The sequence below is a fragment of the Bidens hawaiensis genome, unplaced genomic scaffold, assembly GCF_021521415.1.
Source record: "Bidens hawaiensis isolate Kalapana, Puna unplaced genomic scaffold, B.hawaiensis_p1.1 tig00022119_1, whole genome shotgun sequence".
In the NCBI taxonomy this organism is placed as follows: domain Eukaryota; kingdom Viridiplantae; phylum Streptophyta; class Magnoliopsida; order Asterales; family Asteraceae; genus Bidens; species Bidens hawaiensis.
In genome coordinates, this window is record NW_027493424.1 from 9,001 (window position 1) to 34,979 (window position 25,979).

Genomic DNA, 25,979 nt, shown 5'->3' on the forward strand with positions numbered 1-25,979 from the left:
TTTGTCAAAAAAAGTCACATTTGTTTTTCCAAAAAACACCACCTGAACACTGCCGCCACCACCACCACCAATTGAGCACCACCAGCTGATTCCGACGATGGTTCTAGGGTTCCGGCGACCTCAATAATTGGGGCTTTTACTGGAAAAAGGTTCCTAAAGTTCCAATACAAACTTACAAAGATGTTTGGGACAAAAATGTTGAGTTTTCTATGAAAAAAAAATGTGAGTTTTCCGGGCAAAAACGTTTTTCCGACGACCTATAACTAACAGAGTTTGGATTCAATTAGTCGCGGGCCATTAAGAACAAATACGTTAAAAATTAGAACCATCAGCAGCCAATTCTTTAATTGGGCCGGACGGCAACCAAAAGGCGAAAGTTAAGATTAAAAAAGACCAATATACCTTTGAAAAATAGCTTTTTAACCTTTTCAAAAAGCTAAAATATAAAAAGATTTTTGTGATTGCAAAACATCTTTTTCAACTTATTGCTTCTTGAAAAAGCCAATAATCATCCACACACTTTTATGTAATACATACAAAATCACAAGAATAACATAAAAGAAAACATCACAATATAGAATTATGAAACTCACTGCATTTGCAGCAGAACTTCATTTATAATCATCCAATACAAATTCATTCTAGAGACACCTCTTTAATTAGTTATTTCCCGAAAACGGTCCCAACTTTCAACAAATTTAACCGAAAAAAAAAGTCAAACATAAGTCAAAGAAACACCCGACAGATCTAGTCACGCAACCAAGCCTACCCCGTTTTCATAAACGGATCATTGTTTGTTCATAATACACTTGACGAGATCCAGGATACGAAAATAATCATAAAACAATGAAGACAGTTCACCTTCAAGCCCATCACGGCTAACCCTGTTGCTACCTGCAAGATTGTTACACGGACTACCACCGACAATGAGATCAAACCCGCCAAACGATCCCATCAGTTGCTCGAGCCGGTCACCGTTCACTTGCTGAACATCGGTTAAGTGGATTAGTTGGCCTTTCTGGTTGGTTTGTTCCCACCAACTCCTGACTATGTCTCGGTTGGCTTCCGAGATCTCCACCGACACAACATTGTTTAAAGGGACCCCGAGCCTGTGAAGTGCCACCTCAGCACCGCCAATGCCCGAGAAGAGAGAGAGCATGTTTATGCCCCTAGGAAATATTTCCTTTAGGACCGAGAGATGATATGCAACGGTATCCACCTACAAAATGGAACTTTGTTTTCAGTAGGATTGGTTTTGCTATTCAAAAGGGGGTAGCGGCGCAGCTTGTTGCCCGCTTACCTGCCACTCTACTGTAATTGGATCCTTTTATTTTCCATATTACCCCTTTTATAAAAAAAAAACGGATATATCTGTCTTTTTAAATATTTCGAACATTTTCAGCAACCTAACATGCTTTTTGGCAAGAACTGATTAAACAAAATTAATACATGTGTGACCTATAAATTAGAAAATTCGTCTTTCCAATATAGGGCTGTAAACGAGCCGAGCAGACCTAGGTGGGGCTTGTGCCTGAAGTTAACGAGCCAGCTGGGCTCGACTCGGCTCGTTTATTATAACAAGCTGAAAAGTCTAGCTCGAGCCAGCTTGTTTAACTTTTTTCTCCCTAAACTTTTTACGCAGTGATATACTGATATATACAAGAGAAATAATAGCTTTTTTACCAATATACAAATATAAGGCTGTTATAATACTTTTATAACAATATGTGCATTGTTTTTGTTTTACGATTTTTAATCTTTAGAACAATCGAGAGGCAGATTCAAAATATTATATGTATTCTTTTTGTTTTTTTTTCAATATTTTATATGTTATTATACATACACACACACACATATGCATACATTAAAACTTGGGGTTCAATTTAACGAGCTAGCGACAAGCCGAGCCGGCCCGTTTACTTATGATGGGTCAATTCAGGTTATGTTCTATTTCCAAACGCTCAAGCGTGTTGAAAGTTGCACAAAGTCTATTTTTAATGCACTAAACATATTAAATCACTCCATTCAAAATTGAGATTATTGTTGTAATACTGTAATTTTATAAATTAATCATAATTTGCATGCAAATTATTATGGAAATAAATTTTCAATTAGATAAAAAAAAGGTCAATCAGGCCCATTTCAACAGTACCTAAAAAATACCCGATTTGACCGACCCATTACCAAACCCACCCTTTAGGCCCATTTTACCACTCTGTATCATTTAACAAAACTATACATACATTATTATGTAAACAAGAATATATTTATTGGTAATTACCTGAAACGAGTTGCCAAGCGATTTGTATCTATCTGTCCTGCTAATCCCTCCGCCTCGGGTATGATTCTTAGGAAACCCTAACAACATTTCCACCTCATCGGGCTCCAACGGTGCAACCTTGTTCTTCCCAACCCACACCAAATTCCACTTCCGACACTCCTCGATGACATACCTCTGCACATGCTCAGGTGGATCATCACCCCACTTTTCCAAAGCCTTTCGGATCCTGTCGGTCAGTTTAGCACTCCCAATAACCGTTTGCAGACAATTCAACTTCGTCCTCTTATCCCACGCGGGCCACCACCGTTTCGTCAACGGTAACGCATCGTTAATAGTTAGCGGCGGAAGCGGAACGAGTGGGAATCGATTCGTTATCGGGAGGTTATGAATATAACCGCGTTTTCTTGCAGCCGCGCAGAAGTATTTGGAGTCAACGAATTCCGGCTCCACGTCGTACAAGAACCGGGATATTGTGTCCCAAACGCCCTTTGGAGCCAGGGCTACGTTTTCATAGTAAAAGTAGGGCGGCGCTATGGCGGCTTCGGGTAGGGTTCGGTGGCTTAATACAATACCTTCTAGCGGGGTTCCGAACCCGATCATCGGGTTTGGAAGACGGATCATTTCATCGTCTTCGGTTGGTGGACCCCTACGTTTTCTTCGTTTCAACATCTCGAGCTCGTATAGTTTTCTTTTTTTAAGGTCCCCGTTGAGTGAGATTTTGGGTTTCTGAAATCAGACAAAAAGAAAAAATAAGAAAAAAAAGACGGCTTTAGGGCTCGTTTATGAAGGGGAAAACTTAGGTTGTAGCTTATCTCAAATGGGTCAAAAAGAATGTTTTAAATAAATGTTTGACTGGTCATTGTAATAGATATAACCCAAATTGACTCAGTTTTGCATAAACGTGTTTAATTTGACCATCTTTGAAATACGCAAAGCGGAAATAAAATTTTTTATTTCTAACAAAAATTTGAACAAAATTTAAACTAAAATTAAAAAAAAAACAAAAAAACAAATACCTCTTCTTCAAAAAATACAGCTTCTGTCTTTGCCATTTGGGCAGCACAAATAAAATCAGTTAGTTCTGCGATTGAAGCTTCTGGACCTGCAAAATGGGTCAAAGAATCAAGAAAATCTCACATTAGCGCGATGTCACGGTGCCAGCTCCGCAGGAAATTACAGTTATCAACGGCTCACATGTGACAATAAAAATCTTTTAGTAACTTGGTGGCAAAAAAAAAAAAAAAAAACTTTTGTTTTATGCATTTAGCCCATAAGTTTTATATAAAGCTTTAAACATTCTTTACATTTACAGCTTTAAAAGAGTATATTTTGTAAACATATGACGGATTAAAAAACATATACTTAGTTGCTTAGTACTTACCACATCTAGCTATGGCTGCTGAAGCCTCTTCTACAGTATACCCCATATTTGATAAAGATAATATCGCTTTCTCATTTGTAGGTAAAGAATTGCTAATTTCCTGCAAAAGAAAATATATTTCAAATATCAAGATTCCTTAACAAAATTAATAGAAAAATATAAATAAGCATATATCAAACACTAGGACTGTAAAAGAACCAAATGTTCAGTGACCCTTTTGGCAGGAAGTTCGTTTATGTTCATATATGTTCGTGTATGTAAACAAACGAACATGAACAAAAAACTTTGTTCATTTAGTTAAACGAACGAACATGAGTGCATATCTCGTTCAGTTGTGTTCGCCACGTTCATTTAAATTCGTTTATATTCATTTAGGTTCATAAGTTCGTTCGCTTACGTTCGTTAATATGTTCATTTAGATCTTTCTAGGCCCATTACCGTTTAGTCCACTTTTAGTAACTCTCTAGGCCCAAAACATTGTTATTTACATTTACTTTTATTGGTTTTCTGTTAACGAATGCACATAAACGAATACAAACACTTTCATTTTCTCGATGAACGAACACAAACGAACATCCTCCGTTCATGGCCTATCAAACACACCAAGTATCACTAATGACATACAAATAAATAAAAAATAAAAAGGCGTAATAAAATACAAGAATTAACTTACAAGTGCCTCACTACCAGACCAACTGTCATCAGAGTCAGAGAGATCAGCAAGACTCTCATCATAGTCAGAAGACAACTGTTGACCATTATTTACAAATTGCTGTTGCGGAGGTGAGTTAATATGACACGAGTTTGGTTCGTCATGAGACTCTTCAAGTGCAAGAGCCTGCAACAATAAATCAATACAACATAAATATGAAACACATTTCTGGAAAATAATATTAAAAGTTAAAACTATGCTTACCCCGTACGTAAGCAGGGATTCAAGTATTAATTCTGTGTCAGCCTCCCCTATACATATTGAAGAACAAATTTGTAAAACAAATATATTATTACTTTATTAGTATATTTATATACCATTTTCTTTAATTGCTTTTGCAATCATTTCTTCAGAAAACCCCATGCCAAGAAAATGTTGAACTAACTTGGAGTTCGAAACGCCTCTTGATGTGCTCGCCTGTACATGAAAGCAGATAAAGTTAGGCCTCTGAATAACCAAATAACTATGGAGTCAATCTCGGTGGTATATTGGTGGTATCTCGGTTATCGGTTCTCATGTGAAATATCGGTCAAAGTATCGGCCAGAATATCGGTACCGATAATATCGGTGATATTGACCGATATTTCACCCCGATATATCACCGACATTCCCGATATCAATGTTTTAAGTCTTAATTTTCAAATTTTAGTGTTTAATGTTGGTGTTTCGAGTCCTAATCAGTTCCTACTTGCTACAGCTGTAAGTGTTGCAAAAGGTTAATTTGTTAATAGTAGGAGAATATACTGAATTGTTAGTGTTCAAGTGCTATATATATAAATTCTACATGATATTAAAATTACCGATATCTCACCGCGATAACCGATATCTCAAATATCGGTCCTCGACCAATATCCGATATTTTTCCGCATTAACTGCTTAGCCAAATAATCAGAAGCATAAATGCATAATATGTTCATTCGAACACTAAACTATTTACCTCCCCACTACCATTACTAACAATAGCCTCTCCATTCCGAGCGACCCCATTTGAACAAGACGAAGGGACGATGTTCTCAATTTCAAGTTCATCGTCGGTGTCCCAATCGATATTATTCTCATAGTCATCACCAGAAACATTTCCATTTCCACCCTTAAAAAAATCACAATCGCATACAATAAGAAACCAAATATAATGAAACTAAGTAACAAAATATAAAGCATAACTCATAACGAATTAACGAGCACTTTATAATAAGGTATCAAAAGAAAGTACCATTTTACTAAAACCTTTAGTCTTGCACACTGAAAGCTCTCTCAATCTGTTCAATCTGTTGACAACATTAGAAACAATTATTGTTACAAAGATAAACAGTTTTAATAAGCAGTCTTGAAAACAAAATACTACATTTTGGTAGGGGTGTGCATATAACTAAAAAACCGATCCGAAACCAAGAAAACCGAAACAAAAACCAGCGTTTTGGTTTTTATGTTTTTGTAAAAAACGGGGCTTATGGTTCGGTTTTGGTTTTGCATGTAAACAAAACCGAAAAAACCAAACTGAACCGAATTTATAGATTTTCAATTTTTAGTTTAAGTTACTTATAAGAATTTAATATATATGTAACTCAAATATTTTAACCCAAGTGTATAATAAACAATTAATTACTAACAAAACGATTTAGACCCAAATCCAATGTTTTAAGCCAAATTTTATTCGGCCCAAAGTTTTCAAGCTCATATTACAAAACTGAAAAAAACTGAACCCAAACCGAAATCACAATAGTTTTGGTTTTTGGTTCGGTGTTAACCCAAAACCAAACCAAACCACACCGTGCACAGTGCACACCACTACATTTTGGTTCCCAATTTAGGTTTAACAATATCTTGTATCATCAACTAACACAAAAACAATATATAAATTATAAAACCAAACAAAATCAAAACCCTAGAAAGCTTCAAGTCATCTGGTTTACGCCCACCGACAACCCGATCAACACTTAATTCTCACAAAATAAAAACCCCAAGCGCTAAAAACCACACAGAAAAACCTAGAATGAAAGCAAACACAAAAATTAAACTAATTTCAACAAAAGTTACACTAAACAGTCCAAATTCACAGCTAATTCGCAGCAATTATCCAAAATGCAACACCTTTAACACACACCGCACCAAAAAAAAATACAAAAACTGCAAAAATGAAAATTGGGGAAAATTATTAACAACTGGGTACATATCAACAAATTATGAAATTATTGATGAAATTGATTCAATCAAAAGAGTAAAAAGTAGATAAGAAGGTAATATTACACATGATTTACCCCAAATTCAATATTTTGAGCCAAATTTTATTCGGCCCAAAATTTTGAAGCTCATATTACAAAACCGAACCAAACCCAAACCAAAAAACCCAAAACCGAACAGTTTTCAAAAAATTAAAAACAAAAGTTTCAGTTTTTAGTTCAGTGTTAACCCAAAACCGACCGAACCGAACCATGCACAGTACACATGATTTACCCAAATTATATATTTTAAGCCAAATTTTATTCAGCCCAAATTTTCAAGCTCATATTACAAAACCGAAAAAAAAGGGAACCGAAAGAACCGAACCCACCAAAGTTTCGGTTATTAGTTCAGCATTAACCCAAAACCGAACCGAACCGTGCGCACCACTACATTTTGGTTCCAAATTTAAGCTTAACAACATCCTGCATTATCAAATAACAATCAAAACCCTAGAAAGCTTCAATTTCTCTAATTCAACCCCACCGACACCCGATCAACACTTAACTCTCAAACCCAAACAACAAAACCCCCAAACCATCAAAACCCTAATTCTCAAACCACAAAAATTAACCCAATTCCAACAAAATTTACCCCAAACACTCCAAATTCGCAGCTAATTAATCATCCAAATCGCAAACCCTTTAACACAAACTGCACCAAAAAAATTTAAAAAAAATTTATAAAAAAAGATTAATAAAACCCATCAAAAACTATAAAAGTGATGAAACTGATTCAATCTAAAGAGTAAAAAGTAGGTAAAGAAGACGGTAATTACACATGGCCCGAGTTTTTATTTTGAGAGATTCGTGAAGAACCTCTTTGACGAAATAATAATAATAATTATTATTATTATTATTATTATTCCGTCACGGATTACTATTAGAATAGGTGAAGCACGTGCACTACACGTACCAGAGGACAGTAGGATGAAGTGCACGCGCCACTATTATTGATAAAAGTTAATTACATAAATGGTCCATGTGGTTTGATAGTCATGACGTCTTTAAAGTTTGAGTTTTCAAAGTTGTATGATGATGTGCAAATAAGCCAAGCTTCAAGTTCTATTTTTAAATTTCGAGTTTGGCTTTTGAGCAAAATTTTAAGCTTGAGCTTGATTCGTTTACTATTTATTGGTTATTTTTTATATAATTATAATTATTTTTATATATTTTTTATTTTTATTTTTCATAACATTATGTATATTAATTAATAATTATTATATATGTATTCTAGAAAATTATATGAATGACAGATTCGTTTAGGATCGCGAGCCTACTCGGGCTCGATAAATGAAGCTCGGGCCCGGGCTCAGACTCGTTTATTAGACGAGCTTACTTTTAGGCTTGGGCTCGGGCTCGATGAAGCTCGGCTCGATCGAGCTTTTTAACAAGCCGATCTCAAGTAACTCGCGAGCAGCTCGACTCGTTTGCACCCCTATACTGGTGTTTGGGATTGCTTATTTAAGTCTCTTTATAACTTGTTAAATTTTTGAAAAGTTAATAAGATATGTAAGTTATTTGGTAAATAAAAGACTTATGAATTTTAAGTTATTAACAAGGAGAATCTATCTTTTTTTCTTAAAATTCAAATTATTGCAACCAGGGGCATTAGCTGATGAATGAAATAAAATATAAAACATTTATACTATTTATTATTTATTTATGTATATTTTATTAAAATTTTCATGTAATTTCCATATGTATGTAAATCCTTGTTTTTTAAGTCATTAATGAATTAGTTTTTGTGCAATGAGATTTGGAGAGTGATAAAAAAAAGTTTTTCAAAAATAACCATTTTAATAAATAGTTTCAAATAAGCTATTTTGGTAAATAGTTATTCCCTTGACCCTATTTAAAAAAAAACCTCCTAGTGGACATCACCAAGTACATGTGATGTGCCTCTATTATTGTGTGACTTAGTTACACAAATAGTCCATGTGATTTGATTTTAGTAACATATGTGAGGTTCAAGTTTCAAAAGTTTTATTTTGTAGGCTGTGTGTTTATATTTTGTGACAAGAATGAGTCTCGCGTTAATATATGTTAAAAAGTTCTTTAAATTTGTAGAATATAACTAAAGCATTGTTTTAGTTAAATTAAAATAAAAATCATTAACGGGTTTTTTTATGTAAGTTATCCTGCGATATGAATGGTTTAAAATGGTTGGCTACGTCATCGACTAGAGGTCCCTTTTTATACTTAGAAATGACAATGAAACCTGAACCTAATGAAAACATTTGAAACCCGAAATATTTGTAAAGGGTATGGAGCTGGGTAACCAGGTATAAAATTACTTTCTAAATTTTCCATGGGTAAAAAACAGGTACGAGATAAGATCATATACCAATTTATTTAGACTCAATTATCTGATAACATATACATGTTTTCCCAATTATATAATTGATGTGACTTTCTTCTTTATTGTTTCAACTATATATACATTATTTATATTAATTGTCTCCCAAATTCCACGATACCCACCATCCCCGTGCCATTCTCAAAAGTAATTGATTTATACTTAGTTACCCGATAGGTTTGGGTCAAGTATACTTGTAGGGTACACGCCACCGCGGATAACCATCTGGCCGCTATGGTGCATGCCACCATGCATGAGTTCCACCGCTATGAAGCAGCAGCGCGCCATCACGCATGCGCGCTGGCGCCGAGCACCGCACCACCGCGATCCAGCACCTCGCCACCGTGCATGCGCATCGCTAAACAACACACCGCCATCATACTTGCGGATCAACACTACGCAATCACGTCACAAAAGAACACTGCGCCACATGCGTGGGCGCCGTCGCGGAACAACACCGCGTCATTATGGATGGGCGCCTCCAAAAATTTGGTTTCTTGCATCCGCATCACTGTTCAAGCGGGAAGATATGAAGGCCGCCATCACGAAGACCACCATGCTTGTTATTTGTATTCCGTTCACGGCGTGTCAACCGCTTTCTCATGCGCGTAGGCGGACAAAAACAGGCACAGCGGATTAACACCCGCCACCGCGGATCAACATTCTGCCACCGCAGTCGCAGATCAACCCTTCCGCCACTCTACATGCGCACCGCCATGATGCTTGCGCGTAGTCGCGTATCACATTCCACCACCTATGAAAGATTCCAACGCCATGCATGCGCACGCAACCCTTCGCCGTGCATGCGCGCTCAACTCTCCGCCATGCATGCGCGCTCAACTTTCAGCCTCTATGCATGCGCGCTCGCCGATCACCACTCCGCCGCCATGCATACGCGACCTTGGGTCACCACTCCGCCTCCATGCATGCGCGCACCTCATATCAACACTCCGTTAGACGAACACCGATCACCGCGGATTATTATGAACGCCGCGGGTCACTTATGAACATTCGCAGGTCACTAATGCAAGTCAGTGGATCAAAACAACGTAAGTCGCCTCTGCAACCTCATGAAAGCTCCAACATCTGTGGCCACGCGCCAAACATAAAGGTCGGGAGCCTAATAATACCCCAAACGGCTACGCGCCACACTTAAAGGTTGGGAATCCTTATAAACCCATATGGCCACGCGCCAAACATAAAGGTCGGGAGCCTAATAATATCCCACATGGCCACGCGCCAAACATAAAGGTCGGGAGCCTAATAATATCCCAAACGGCCACGCGCCAACGTAGGTTGGGCACACCTCATAATTTGCCCGATGATGGGAACCTTGTAATACATCCACTTTTAGTTGATATGTTTTTGCAGATTCGGCTACGAGTCGCACAAGCACCTATGACATCATTATTATTATCTGGCCGTTTGTGCCTCCATTATTATTTTGAAGACAAGCCGGGATAGTCATCTTGCGTAGAAGAGGCCCTTGTGGGCCAGTCATTATCATCATATTATAGCTCATAAGCCGCAACTCGCGCATGCTTCATTTTTTTTTATAGCTCGTAAGTCGCCTCGCGCGCAAGCTTCATTATTTTTATAGCTCGTAAGTCGCCTCGCGCGCAAGCTTCATTATTTTTATAGCTCGTAAGCTGCCTCGCGCGCAAGTTGCATTACATTATTATCGAGATGCGCACTCTATCTTTTATCAGGCCCCGCGCCACTATTGTTATGATGTGTGCTATATCTTATTCATGCCAGTGCACCATTATTATCATAAGGATCACAACATGTCACCATCATGGAGAAAACCTCCCAAAACTCAAAGACAATAAAGACAAGGCCGAAGAAAGGGGAAAAAACCGCCTCATATCCTAACACACCTTATGAAGTCCAGCGCTCCACCTAAACGCTTGCACGCCTAGGAGCATGACTGGACTTGGGGGACTTGTAGGGGTATGGTACTAAACCCGGCTTACGACCTTAATTTATTATGTTTGACTTATTTTATTATATGGACTAATACAATATTATCGGGCTGAGGGGGTTTTGTGGAAGTAACCCTAACTGGGCTAGGCCCATTAGGGTACCATGATGGTGGCCATGAGACTCCCTATATAAGGAGGTCTCCACCTCCTTATGAAGGGCTGTTGTTGTTCTCAATAAGGGCCACCACCATAACCATTTTTGTGTCTGTAAACAAGAGATCATCGAGATTTCTTAGCAGTCACCTCCACACCCCCAAAAGTCATTGCAGATCTGAGCGGAGAAGACGATCCGAGATTTGGTTAGATCTCAAGCTACCGGAGAAGAAGATCGAGTCGTGGTTCGTTCATCTCGAAGACCGGGGAACATCGTCATGGATCAGGTCAGATTCATTTCATGTTTCTTCAATACTCAACGTTTATAATCGAGTGAGGGGTTGGAATCACCTAAACCCGTATCAAACCTGACCAAAAAATATGAATTTTACTAAATATTAAATAACTTACGTAAATACCTCTTACTTAAAATAAAGTTATCTACATAAATGACACATCTAGTTAAACCATATACCTCAAACTTATTAGTTTTAAACCTTAGTACCCATATGTGTCACTTTGTCCAAACTACACGAACCCTCCGTTTAACTAATACAGTAATAAATTTCAACAGTGATATCTTCAAGATTTTTTCTAAAACACATTCAAGATGATTAATGTACCATATCAAAACTTTTAAACTCTAATCTTTCGTAATAATTGATCTATACTAATATAAACTATATATTAAAACGTCCACTACAAGTGCCTCTATTATTACGTGAGATAATTATACGAATAGTCCATATGATTTGGTTATAGTAACATCTTTGAGGTTTAAGTTTCGAAAGTTAAATGTTTAGGTTATGTGGTTTTATTTTGTAACAATAATGAGTCTAGCATTAACATGTTATTTCATTTATTAAAAACATCTAAAGTAGTGTCTTAGAAAAGTGAGTAAAAAAGACATCACTAAGGCTGAGGGGTGCGGAGCGCGAGAAGGGGCGCGAAAGCCCTTCCGCTCGCGCCCCGGGGCGCGAGCACCACACCACCGAGGTGCGAGAGGGGCGCGAGCGCGGAAAAAGAGGCAGGCGCGGATGGGCTAGCGGCGTGAAGGGTTCTTGGGTTGCGTGAATAGAGCCGTTGGGCTCGTTTTTTATTAAAAAAAAAATTTTTTTTTTCTCTATATAACCTATATCAAACACAAACCAACAACAAAAAAAAATACCGCTCGCGCCCCCTCTCGCGCCCCTCCACACCATGTCCCGGGGCACGAGCACCACAACCAACACCCATCTTATCAAGTTTCTCTCTCTGCCACACGTCACAATATTATTGGCTGGCGCCCCCACTCGCGCCCCCTCTCGCGCCCCCCACACCCCTCAGCCTAAGGACCTTTATGTAATTTACTCCTATAGAGGTATGATTGGTTTAGATGTTAACTGCATCACCTCTTTTGACCAGAGGTTTCATCTCTTTTTTCTTTGAATTATAATTATAATGAATTTCTAATCTGAGGAGAAAATTCGAAACCCGACTTCTTTGTAAAGGGTATAGGGCTGGGCTATTGGCTATAAAATTATTTTCTAACTTTTTGTGGGTATGAGAAGGGCATAAGATATATGAGTTTACCTGATCCGATTACCTGATAGCAGATACTTGTTTACGTCATTATGTATCCATATACCCAACCTGACTTTTTTTTAAATTATTTTAGGTGTATATACCTTATTAATTTTAATTGTCTTCCTAAATTCAACGGTTCCGACCGTCTTACATCATTACCAAACATTCAATCGCCCTTTATGCGGGACCAAGCCGGATACTCGTGCATCACTCTATCTCGTTCTCCATTCTTAAAATTAGAGAAAATATTTAAAACTACCTAAAACATTTCTATATCTCACCATCTAAAATGAAGAAATTTAGAGAGACCATAGTACTCACAAATTGTGAGTGATTGTGAATATAAAAAAAGCAAAATAATATAAAAAATAAAGATGTATTATTTAATTAAATTGAGATAGATAAACGACACGCGGAACCGAGACATGAAGTTTTGAAAGATGAACGAAATTTATAGATTTTTCTTGTTAAATTATATAGACAGAGATAAAGAAAGTACCTTGAATGATCTCTACATCTCCCTGTTCTAGGATGAGTAAATGGTATCTGTTATGTGTACCGTACCAATAACATACGAGTATCAAATCTGATACTGTCGATATCAATTCAGCAGCAACTTTTTAATGTTCGGAGATTGGTACAGTAGCCATGTTTTCATAACTTTTTTGTCTTTGATACAAATACAAGTATGTTTGGACTTTAGCACAAGAACCCTCAACCTTACAAAACTGCTAAAGAAAACATAGTTGACCCTCTAGTCACAAGTCAACCTTGCCACAATCCATTTGGTTGACAAACCTTTACATAACTTAAATGATAAAAACTATATATATATAATTAAACATTACATGAAACTAAACTCTTACGAAACATGAACTTAATTAGTTTTCAAGTTTCCAAATACGCTCCATCAAATCATCTCGAAGTCGATGATTCATCGACGTATCACATAGATAAACAAACCTTTTTAGTCTTCTTTCAAATTCCATTATGGCTCCTCGTGTATAATTCGATGAATCGTCATCGTCATCATCTTCATCACCACTACACCAATTTGTTATGTCACATCCTTCGTTCTCTACAATCATATTATGCAATATAATGCACGTGCATAATATATTGCTATTATTATTTTTTCTTAAACAGCAGAGGAGTTATTATTATTATTATTATTAATAAATGCGTAACATACCTAAAATCCATCTAATGTTTATTTGGTGAAACTTAAACCAACATAACTGATATCAATATCATGCATATTATACAAAGTTAGAAATGTATTTCATGCGGCCGTTCATGAAGTGTCACGTTAGTAAAACAACATTTTTAGCAGCGAAGATTACTTTACAAATTAAGTGGATGGACTTAAAGCCAATAGTAAATATTATTGTAAATAAGACCATATATATTAGACTTTTGTGAATGATCAATATTCACGAGTAACATTGACTTCCAAGTTAATAAAACGCAAGAAACTTATTAACGCGGTTGAATGACAATAACTAAGTTTGTTAAAAAAGAACATATTGCATGTTTATAGTTTTCACATAAACCGTCTGTTATGCTATGGCGCCCTACAATGTTAATCTAGCCAAACCATTTGACTTGGTAAAGAATATAGCGTCAAATGGCATTTTGCTTTTGCCTCTCTGGGCACGACTGCATTCACAGGCAGCGGGCTCAAGGGTGTGGGACCACAATCACATCCAACCTATCACATATGTCTACTCATTTTTTCAATTTTATGTGTTTAATTTGAAAGGCACAATGTTGTAGAACTCGCTAGGTGCTAGTCGGCCAGTGGGGTACCAGCTAGAGATTAATCGGGTATGCACACGCATTTTTATATGTAATTTTTAATTTTTTAATATATTATACACATTTTTATATGTAAAGTTTCGAAGTAGGCAGGTTTTAACGCCTCCTCGGCCAATTTAGGACCAAAATCATCGGAATTGGACGTAATTAGGGCCACTTAGGAACAAGTAACGAGTAATGTTGTTGATTACAAAAAATTTAATCGATTTTTACAACCATGGAATGGCAGCTTAGTAGATTTTAAAATTCAATGGCACCTTGGGTCAAGGCTGGCGACCGCCTAAGGCCCGTTTTCCCTGGGGCCCATACATTTTAAAATAGTCTTCATATGTTTTATATAAAATAATTTCGATAAAAACAATTTATAAAATAAGACTTTGGTGCAATGGAATAGTTGCTTGTTTGTGAATTGTGAAACCTGGGATTGATCCCGTTACGTGAAACCATAGTTACCGGGATCAATCCCAAGGATATGTACTTTTTATTATTTTTTTAATTTTATCCCTTCATGTATGTATAATGGATACAACCTACTATGTCACGTTACTCAAAAATCATGCATGCAATCTTTTATATATATATATGTATGTATATAATTTTACTTTTTTTAATATATACTTTTAAAAAATATATATATTTACGGGACCATTTTCTCTACTCACCCGGGGCCCTTGGATTTTTGGGGGTTTCTCGGTGACGGCCCTGCCTTGGGTGATGGCAGGTAGCTAATTGTTGTTCACTTGTTCTGATAGAAATAGACAAACAGTTTTGTGACTAAAACTGATTAAAGTTGGATTCTAGTGAGTTACGAATTCTGATGGTAGGCCTTGGTAAAATTGACTACGACAATATTGGAAATCATATTTTAATAGTATATTTTATCCTTCCTTGATTTAAGGATAGATTTATGATTTCCATTTTTATTCTTTTGATATGTATGTATTGAACGAGTTTTGTTTTGATTTTTGAATGAATCTTGGTACCAATTCCTTTATGGCATCAGAGCAATACCGATCCCAAACCAAAACGAACCCTCATTGGCTTCCGAAAGATCCGTTCAAGAAGTTGCTGCCTTCCAAACATCCTACCAGGGGCAAAAAAAGGGAGTAGCAAAGATGGAAAAGAATTTTCCAAATGATAAACAAAATTGGGCATTGCACCTTCTGTGATAGGAATGGGCACAACAAAGATGGGTGTTTTAAAATAATTGGATACCCGGATTGGTGGCCGGGAAAGGGAAAGAAAGAGAAACCCAAACCGCGGGCTGCCATGGTCAAAACTGAACAAGCTACTGAACCGTGTCCGATACTGGGCCTAACAGAGGAACAATACAAAAGTTTCTTAATGTTATACGGAGGAAACAAGAATGAGCATGCTGTTGCAAATATGGCAAGTACTACAGTAAATACCGATTATGAATGGATTGTCGATTCGGGTGCAACCGAGCATATTACATGTCAAGAAAATTTGCTTGAAAACATAACCACTGATGCCTTCGAGGGCCGGTCACAATCCCGAATGGAGAAGCTATCCCTATTAAAGGGAAAGACGATTTTGTATTTAAAGGAGGACTAAAAATTGGAGGATTTCTTTTCGTGCCAAACTTTACATGCAATCTCTTATCTGTCCAAAAGTTAACTAGAGAATTACATTGTGCGTTAACGTTTTTTCCCGATTTTTTTGTGTTACATGGCTTGAAAACGGGGAGCTTGATTGGGTAAGTAACTGTCGGGGAGGTCTCTATCGAATGGGGGGGGGGGGGAATAAAAGAAGAAAGGAAGGCGATGGTAGTGACGGTCGATTCATGGCATAAGCGACTTGGGCATGCTTCAAACGTGAAATTGTCTCGTGTTAGCTTTCTCAAAGGTGTTTCATTAAATTTTAAAGATGAAGTTTGTGATTCTTGTAATAAAGCAAAACTTACTCGTTCACCATTTCCGGTAAGTTTCATCAAGACAAGTGAAGTGAATGCTTTGATTCGATTCATTATGATATTTGGGGGAAATATAGAAGACCATCACTTACGGGTGCTAATTATTTTTTAACCGTAGTCGATGACTATAGTAGGGCAGTGTGGATTTATTTACTTAAACACAAATATGAAGCAAGCACTTGCCTAGTTAATTTTTATAACATGATTAAAACGCAATTTGGGAAAGGCATCAAAAGAATTAGGTGCGATAATGGTGGTGAATTCATTTCAAACCGAATGCATCAATTTTATCTAGAGCAAGGCATTGTTTTAGAGACAACTTGCCCCCACACCCCTCAACAAAATAGGGTTGTGGAACGAAAGCATAGGCATCTTTTAGAGATTGCACGAGCCTTATGTTTTGAAGCTAGCCTCCCTACAACTTTTTGGGGAGAGTGTGTTTTAACCGCCACATACATAGTAAACCGACTACCCTCCAAGACCATAAATAACAAAACTCCTTATGAGATTTTGTTGGGGCAAGTTCCGGAATATGACCACATGAGGATATTTGGTTGCATGGCCTACTATAAAAATACGGAAACGAATGGGGACAAATTCGAACCAAGAGGAAAACCGAGTGTGTTTTTGGGTTATCCTCATGGTCAAAAAGGCTATAAAATTTATGATCTCGAACAAAGAAAAATGATGGTAACTAAGGATGTAAGATTTGCTAAAAATACATTTCCTTTTTCCAAGGTAAAGCCAAAAATCCACTGTCTTGAACTTGAAATATTTGAGCACACCAACCCAATTACTCAGTGTCATGATTGCCAATTTCATAATCATACAAGTGAGCATATGGCTACAGGGGGAGTGCATGTGCCTTTAAGTGAAGACAATGCACATGTTGAAGTGAAGCCCATAGTGCATGAAACCACACCTGAACATTTTGTTGAAGTGGACCCCATAATGCATGAAACCACACTTGAACATTTGGAAGAAAATAATCAAAACATGCAAAGTGATACAAATGAAACACACCAAGCTGATGGTACTCCTGCTGAAAATCTTGAACCAGAAAGAAGACAGAAAAGACAACGATCGATTCCAAAATACAAAGGATTATCAAGTACAACTCCCCCACTCAATTGACCAAATGTCACCTGATTCTGATAAAGACTCCACGGTACTCTCATTATGTTTCATATGAAAAATTTTCTAACACTCATAAAGCTTTCTTATCCGCCATCACAACTCATGTTGAGCCGAAAACATTTTCGCAAGCGGCACAAAGTGAAAGATGGTGGGAAGCAATGAAGAAAGAAATTCGGGCACTCGAACAAAATGAAACATGGACACTCGAGAACTTACCAAAGGGGAAGAAGGCAATTGATTCAAAATGGGTATACAAAGTTAAATTTAAACCGAACGGATACGTCGAAAGATACAAAGCGAGACTCGTAGTGAAGGGTTTTACACAAATAGAGGGTGTGGATTACCATGACACTTTCGCCCTGGTCGCTAAATTGGTAACCGTAAGGACGCTTCTTGCTATAGCCGTTAAACAAGGGTGAGAAATACAACAACTTGACGTTAATAATGCTTTTTTACACGGAGACTTGGAGGAAGAGGTTTACATGAAAATCCCACAAGGATTTGCTAACAAGAATGAGACAAGAGTTTGCAAGCTCAAGAAATCCATCTATGGTTTGAAGCAAGTGTCTCGAAATTGGTATCATAAATTCACCAAGTCACTAATTGCCTTTGGTTACAAACAGTCAAAGGCCGATCATTCCTTGTTTATCTACAAGGATACTAATGCATTTGTGGCAGCTATCATTTATGTTGATGATGTGACAATCACGGGAAACAGTGTGAAACTGATAGAGCAAACAAAAGCCATCTTGATAAAGAATTTAGTATAAAAGATATTGGCACTTTGAAATATTTCTTGGGAATTGAGGTTGCAAGAACTTCTGAAGGCTTGGTTCTTAGTCAACATTAGTATACTTTAGACATCCTTGAAGAGAGTGGGTTGCTAGGATGTCGGCCTAGTTCATTTCCTATGGAACCAAATGTGAAACTTGACAAAGGGGAAGAAGAAGAGAAGGTTGACGCAAATCAGTACCGACGACTTGTAGGTCGTTTGCTTTACTTACAAGCCACTCGACCAGATGTAACCTACTCGATGAACATCCTAAGTCAGTTTGTTGGAGACCAAGAAGAACGCACATGGAGGCCGCCATTCGTATCCTTCGTTATTTGAAAACTATAGCAGGGCAAGGAATTCTCTTATCCAAAGAAGGGGGTGTGAAACTTGTCGCTTATAGTGATTCAGATAGGCTCGGGTGTCCGTTCAGTAGAAGGTCTAGGATGGGTTATTTACTTTTATTGGGCGGGGCTCCAATTTCTTGGAATTCCAAGAAACAGTCGTTGGTCTCATGTTCCTCCCCTGAAGCTGAATATCGTGCCATGGCCACATGTGTAAGCGAAATATTATGGGTTCGTTGGTTACTCAAAGAGTTGGAAGTACCTCCCAACAGCCCCACACCATTATTCTGTGACAACCAAACAGCTAGGCACATAGCAAACAACCCCGTTTTTCATGAACGGACAAAGCATGTTGAAATGGATTGCTGTTTTGTTCGCGAACGTGTCGAAGAGAAGATAATTATTCCTATGCCTGTTAATTCAAAACAGCAAATTGCTGACTTATTAACCAAACCCCTAGGATCACCTTCTCTGCGGTTGCTTCTTGGCAAGGTGGGCATTCGAAACTTACGTGCGTCAACTTGAGGGGGAGTATTGGAAATCATATTTTAATAGTATATTTTATCCTTGTTTAGACTCCTTGATTTAAGGATAGATTTATGATTTCCATTTTTATTCTTTTGATATGTATGTATTGAACGAGTTTTGTTTTGATTTTTGAATGAATCTTGGTACCAATTCCTTTAGACAACAACAACCATACAATAAATAGCAGGCTGCTGGTAAAACAACTATGTTATATTATACAAATTGAAGCTTGGTGAAACTGCGACGACAATTCCCACCATCGGTAAGTCGTGGTTGCAATTTGCACATTCGACTGTTTGAATATCATCTGTCTTGTTGGTTAATACTAGTGCATGACTTCATGACTTCATGTTATGTGTGCTAGTTGACTTACTTTGAATGTCCATTTTTAAGAATGAAGTTGAATCATCGCCTGTCTCATAGATGATTATTTTTGTACTTTCATACAGAGTTTTGACTATTATCTTGACTTTGTTAACTTAGATTTAATGTGTTGATAATGATTAAGTTATAAAAAATTAATTTGTTTGCACTGACATCTATCATCAGTGTTGTAAAATCACTAGCCGAGAGGTGGGGTGGGGTGGGGATTAGCGATTAATCGGGATTAATCAGATTGGACTTTAATGTATAATTCTCAGTTTTATATACACACACAACATTTTTATATGTAATTTTCACTTTTATACATACACAAACACATTTTGACCGGACATTGGCTGGAATCTCGCTATACACCGCTGATTTTTGTTGGAATATCGCTGGAAACCGCTGATTTTGGCCGGGAAAGCATTGATTTTGCCGGATTTGACCACTGACTGATTAATTGGCCGATTAGCCTAAAATTAATCAATGAAGTGGGGACTAGCGATTAATTGGGGATTAATCGGCGCCTAGTCGGGGACTTTTGCAACACTGTCTATCATAGAACCAAAGTGGTAGTTTGGGATCATATTAGTCGATGGTGTAAAATACCTCCAATTTTCGGCCTTTCAGTTAGAGACTTATTGGAGCTTTATAAGATCATCAAGCTTGGAGAGACTAAGAAAGAGGTGTTACACGGGATAATCATAATTGCGTGTTAGAGAATTTGGAAAGCGCGTAATGAAAAGGTGTTCGATGGCAAGGAGGTCAACTTGGATGAGAATATAGGAGATATAAAATCCCTTGATTTTCTTTGGTTCAAAAGCAAGTCCAAGTTTTAAGTCATTAGATTGGTTGAGTTTGGTTGAGTTGGTGTTTGTCTTTTAAGTTATTTTCACTATTTACATGATGAACTTAGAGATGCTTTTTTGCTTGTTTTTGCTAGCAAACAAGATCCGCCTAATGCCATGAATACTGCTGAAACAACCGATAAGCTTGGCCTTCATTCGCTTTGTCACGCCACTGGTAAATTACGTTACATAATGGATATTAAATATTCAAATACATAGATATAATTAAGCCTTTAGACTGATTTGGTTTGTTTAATCTTCAGGTGCATTCAGAGCACATGTGCAGCATCTGGTGAGGGTACCAACAACATTGATAGCAAGGCACGAGGGTAACAATGGCTTTTGTCGGTCGTGTAATTTCATGGTAATCTCAGTAGTGATACATGTTTAGCGGTGTCGCAGGTAAAATGGATCCTAGGAAGCATGAAAAACTAATGTCGTTTTAACTTTTTTTTCAGCTTTGATTTATCATAAAAACTTATGAAATGACTCCCTATATTTAATATAAGAATGAAATATTATATTTTCCATGTGATCCATCTTAGTCAAGTGGACCTGTGCTATTGATGATGATTGATCTTGTATTTGTTTTGTTAAATATAAGTCAGCTACAGATATGGAACATTTATATATACAAAAAAGGTTTTGAGTCGGCTAACACACGGCCCGCTCACTAAGTCGACTAAATTTTTGCACTTTATAGGGTTTGAACCATGACCTCCTATTTCATATCTTAACCACCTTACCATCCTACTAAAATGGAAATCACAAAATAAAATTTACTTGAGTTGGGTAAATGATTGTTATGAAGTCACTAGCTATTACTCGTATTCATGGACAAACATTAAACGGGTCGACATGAAACACGGCATAATTTTAAATCGGTTCGACAAGACAAATAACTATACGGGTTGGGCCAGGGTTGACGGGGCGTTGAAGAGAACAATGGTTATTTTTTTTTTCAAAAATAAAAAGGCGTTAAACTATTTTCAAGGTTCGTAAAGGAAATACTTTCGCTCTTGATCAAAGGTTTGATCAATCATCCACACGCTGTCGAATATATTAAACCCTAGTAGAACCATATGCAACCATTCTATTAATTCATTGACCTCTCACATTCGAATATATTAGAAAGTAGAATCATATGATACTACTAACATGACATTCACAAATATAGATGAACAAAACGATACGATTAGAAAAGAAAGTATACCTCAAAAAGAAAGTATGCCTCAAAAAGAATAAGAGAGCGGTCCCGAAGGCATCCAAACCATATAATACGAACATACCAAGCGGATTTAAGACATTCGATACAATCACATATCATTCTAAGGTGTACCCTTAAAAAAAAGACATGAGAAGTGGCAATGAAGAGCATGTGAATGGGCAGCAACATTTGAAGATATCTTCCCCATGTGAGAGATTGTGGAGATTAAGTGAAAGCCTAATGAGTAATGACACAGTACTTTTAGTAATGTGGGTTCTAAGAATCAAATCATAACTTTAAAAACCACTCAAATTAAGTCCTAAATTTGTGGTTGCACACTATAATCAATAAAGGTTGTGTTTTGGCCACCAATACCATTTGTGGTTAGGGTTGGTATCTTTTGTCCATATGTAGTTAATGTATAAGACAAAACACAATTAATCAGGGTTTGAATTTGGGTTAGGGTTTGCTTAGATGATCAAGATTTCTAAAGGGTCATCAAGAGATTGTGAATTCAACCAATTTAGTTTGGTTTTACACGCTTTAGAAAAATATATTAAATGCAGAAGTTGTTGGAGCCTATAATTTGTTAGAGAGAAGTTTTTAGAGTAACGTACTCTCCAGGGCCCTTACAGGCCTGCTTCATAGTTAACGCTAACGAGGTAATCATGTAAACTGTAAACAAAAGTCGTTGATCATAATGAAACTCGAATTAATTTCATACTATATTACAAGTTCTGCTAAATACCATCTCATGAATGAAAAGTTATTAACACAATTTTATTTGAATCAACTTATCAAATAATAGTAATAACAAAAAAAATGGTTAAAAGGTAAAAACAAAGCCGACTCAACCTTACTCAACCTTTTGAAGGCCTAAAATGGATTATAAAATCGAGTTTTTTAGTAAGAAAGAAATATACACATTTTTTTTACTTAGGATCCTAATGCATGTGAGTACGACAATACAATTTTTCGTATATGATTTCTAAAATGCCCACAGTCACACATATTAGAGTTGAAGAATCTTTTCCTAATCAGAATGTCAGATAGATGGACCAAAAGTCACCTTGTTGGGCTAATGGATGTCTTGTCGGCGGAACCTACATTATATGCTTCAACATATTTTTTGTACAGTCGAGCCGAACCTTAGATAAACGACAAGCATTGGTTAACATGATGATATGATTGCCATTGGCCATAAGCTGTTGTCACATAGTGAAGGCTGTCTAGTTTAGCAAGAAAACAAAGAAAGCACAGGTTGCTAAAAAGGATGATGGTATGCATGTTGACAACTCAATGATGGCACATATCAATATTTCTTTTAGTCTTGGATAAAACTACTAATCATTTTAGTTTGTGACTTAACCACACTTAATCTAACCTTTTAGTGAATGCACATGTGCATTTGGGCCCTATATGCTTGGACAGGTACTTTGTAAGTACAAAAGCCTATCCAATCACGTTATTACAAAGTTAAATCAAGATACTCTATGTCCTAACATGCTCTAACCTAATGCCATATCAATATTAAAAACTATGTCTTAAAGTAATCTCACATATTCTTTTAATAAACTCTAACCAAGTTTTTTTAAAGATAATGTACCAACTGACCTCTTGTACCATGAATATTGTCAACAAAGTACCCTTGGAACGATGTGCTCACATATTTGTGACTAAAGTACCCATGAATATTGTCAACAAAGTACCCATGGAGCATGAGTGGTTGATAACCTTGATTGAAACTAAAGAGACCCAAGTTAGGTTTTAGTCTTTTTAACCTTAGATTTATTAGTGTTTTAGTCTAAACCAAAGATCATGGACTTGTTGATCCAACTTTGTCCTTTTTTGTCCTTTATTTTGCTTTAGGTTTGGTGTGGATAAGAACTTGCTTAAACCTAACTTAACATGCTCTTTTGTCTTTACACTAATCTTTAAAGATTTCATCAACTTAATCTCTTTAATTTGTTGGTTTGTGTAGAAAAACCACCGACTAAGTTATTTGTCGATTAGGGGCGAGCGATAATAGAACCGTTAACCGAACCGAAAACCGACGAAGCCGAACCGAAATTAACCGATAAACGAATTAACAGAATAGCGATTATCAATTATTTTTTGTGCACTCGGTTACCAAATCATTCATATTTCATACATAACTAGTTTTTATATTTCTATTTCATGTATTTTATGTTTTATACCATCATTTCATGTACATATCTCCATTTTATGTATTTATACATTCATTTCATGTATTTATACATCCATTTTATATATTTATAAGTAAAAGTTTTAGTCTAGTTTGTTTTTGGTTATTAATTAATCGACATTAACCTAACCGAACCAAAAACCGAAAACCCAACCGATTTACCGAAAAACCGGTTGGTTAATTAGGTGGAGGCTAATAACCGAACTAAACCATACTCATCTATTTTGTCTGAATCTTGAATTTATCGTTAGAAACTAAAAAGTGTAAATATTATTATATCTTAAAGCATTTTAAGATAGTTATATAACTATTTAATTTTATTACAACAGAAGATAAAAGTTGCATATGTTAATATGACATTGCATCGTATTACTTTTGAACTTTCTAAAAGAACTGTTTTTTCCAATCCTTTTATAGAAGAAATAAATAGTCTTTACGAAAAAAATAATTGACTGTGTTGGAAGGTTTTTGATAATGATGTAAATGAAATGACAGAAAACGAATGTATTTTAATAGTTGTTAAAAGCTTATTTTTATTAGGTTTTTCCTCTTGAATAATACTAAGTTGTGAGCATGCCACTACTACTTCTCAACTTTGTACATCTATAAAATAAAAGGATACGATTCAAATACTCGAACCCCATATTCGCATATGATTTGAATCAAATTTTGGCTCTCGGTAGTTCAATTCAATTAATTAATACCCTTACCCTCTACCCGTATTTGTTTTAGACGTGTCAACGTAATAAGTTATACTTATGTTTTAATGTTGTATGCAGTTGTGCCTTAGACTATTAAAAATGTCGCCCTAAAAAATTATAGATTTTTTTTCTCAACTAAAATTTCAACATTGAGTTGAACATAAACAAGTAGATGTGTCATTGTGATATGTTAGACGTTGAAGATACATTGATTCATAACCCGCGCCGGGCTGAATGAATGCTCTTCGGTCTTCAAGATGAATGATGCCACACCTCGATCTTCTTCCCGTCTTTGCACTAGGTCTGCAATGGAGAAAGGAAAAGTGGGGGAGTGAAGGTGGCCACCAGGAGTTTCTCCCTATTCACAGACATAATAAGTATGTTGCAGGTTAAGAGCATGCCCCAAGATAAGAGGTGAATACCTCTTATATAGGGAGCTCCACGGCTACCATCATAAAACTCTAACCTTAGTGGGCCATGCCTGGTTAGGGGTACCTCCACAAAAACCCCCAGCCCATTGGGCCTTCGTTAGTAGACAACAATAGTGTAATAAATAGGGCTTTCGTTAGTAGACAACAATAGTGTAATAAATAGGGCTTTCGTTAGTAAACAACAATAGTGTAATAAATACAACGCGTAATATAGCAAGTAAAGGTCGCATATGGGGTCCAAGACTTAGTGAATCAGTGTTGCTCCTAGGCATGCAAGCGTTTAGGTGGAGCTCTGGACTTATTACGAGTGCTCAGGGGTGAAGATTAACGGTGTTTTTGTGACATTCGTCAATTTCGGGTCTTGTTTGTATTCGTTTTTGCATTTGTTTATTATGTAAATCGACCCGATTTGTAAACCAAAGCTTATGTTATAATCAAAATGATGGATTTATGTTACAATATTGTTTCACACTTGTTGGGTCTTGAAAACATCCTATTTTTATTTTTATTTATTTATTTATTTTTTGTTGTTTTGTGTTTTTGTCTTGATCCATTTTGCATGAAAACTCTTGTGTCTCACACCCATATTTGACCACCAACATTACCCAATATATACACCACATTTCCTCTTCATTTTCCCTTGCTACAACTCCAAAAAAAAAAACCCTCTCAAACATCAAAGATTCAAGGTTATCTTCTTAAGTGTTCTTGAAGGATTTTGGTCTTTCATCTTAATTAGTTTATGTAGCCTTATTAATACTTGTTTATGGTTGTGCAACATATATATAATATACACCCCTTGTTTACCTTTGGTAGTTACTTCTCCGATTCCGGTCGGTGAGGTTTCGGACCCCATAAGGCAAGGCTTCATGGAGGACTTCGTGTCCTTGATATATATACATCTATATAACTTGTTCATACATATTAATCTTGCTTATTTTAGTTTGTTGGTCATGTTTACAAGTTCCATGGTTGTGGGTTTTTAAAAGTCTATGCTTCGGTTTAACCGTAAATAGCTCTAAACCGTAAACCGAACTTTGTTACTAGTTTTGTTTGTTTAAACATACTTAGTGTTAGATCTAAGTTTCTAAA

General features: G+C 36.6%; 1 protein-coding gene across 1 annotated transcript; it reads right to left on the minus strand.

The window, feature by feature from the left end:
* Positions 1–715: 715 nt before the first annotated feature.
* Positions 716–5,633, minus strand: LOC143564634 (DNA (cytosine-5)-methyltransferase DRM2-like). The gene is made up of 9 exons (XM_077051851.1): positions 5,588–5,633; positions 5,312–5,464; positions 4,692–4,791; positions 4,579–4,625; positions 4,336–4,500; positions 3,663–3,762; positions 3,298–3,383; positions 2,282–3,007; positions 716–1,219 (listed from the first exon to the last, which is right to left on the minus strand). The coding sequence occupies exons 1-9, from the start codon at positions 5,588–5,590 to the stop codon at positions 788–790; spliced, it is 1,812 nt and encodes a 603-aa protein (XP_076907966.1). The 5' UTR covers positions 5,591–5,633; the 3' UTR covers positions 716–787.
* Between the last annotated feature and the right edge of the window lie 20,346 nt (positions 5,634–25,979).

What these genes read in the sequence shown, in the direction of transcription:
- LOC143564634 (XM_077051851.1), bottom strand. An exon ending in GGTCTGGTAGTGAGGCACTT is followed by an intron (nt 3,763 to 4,335) that starts GTAAGTTAATTC and finishes TTTCTTTTGCAG; the next exon opens with GAAATTAGCAATTCTTTACC. An exon ending in AGCAGCCATAGCTAGATGTG is followed by an intron (nt 3,384 to 3,662) that starts GTAAGTACTAAG and finishes CCCATTTTGCAG; the next exon opens with GTCCAGAAGCTTCAATCGCA.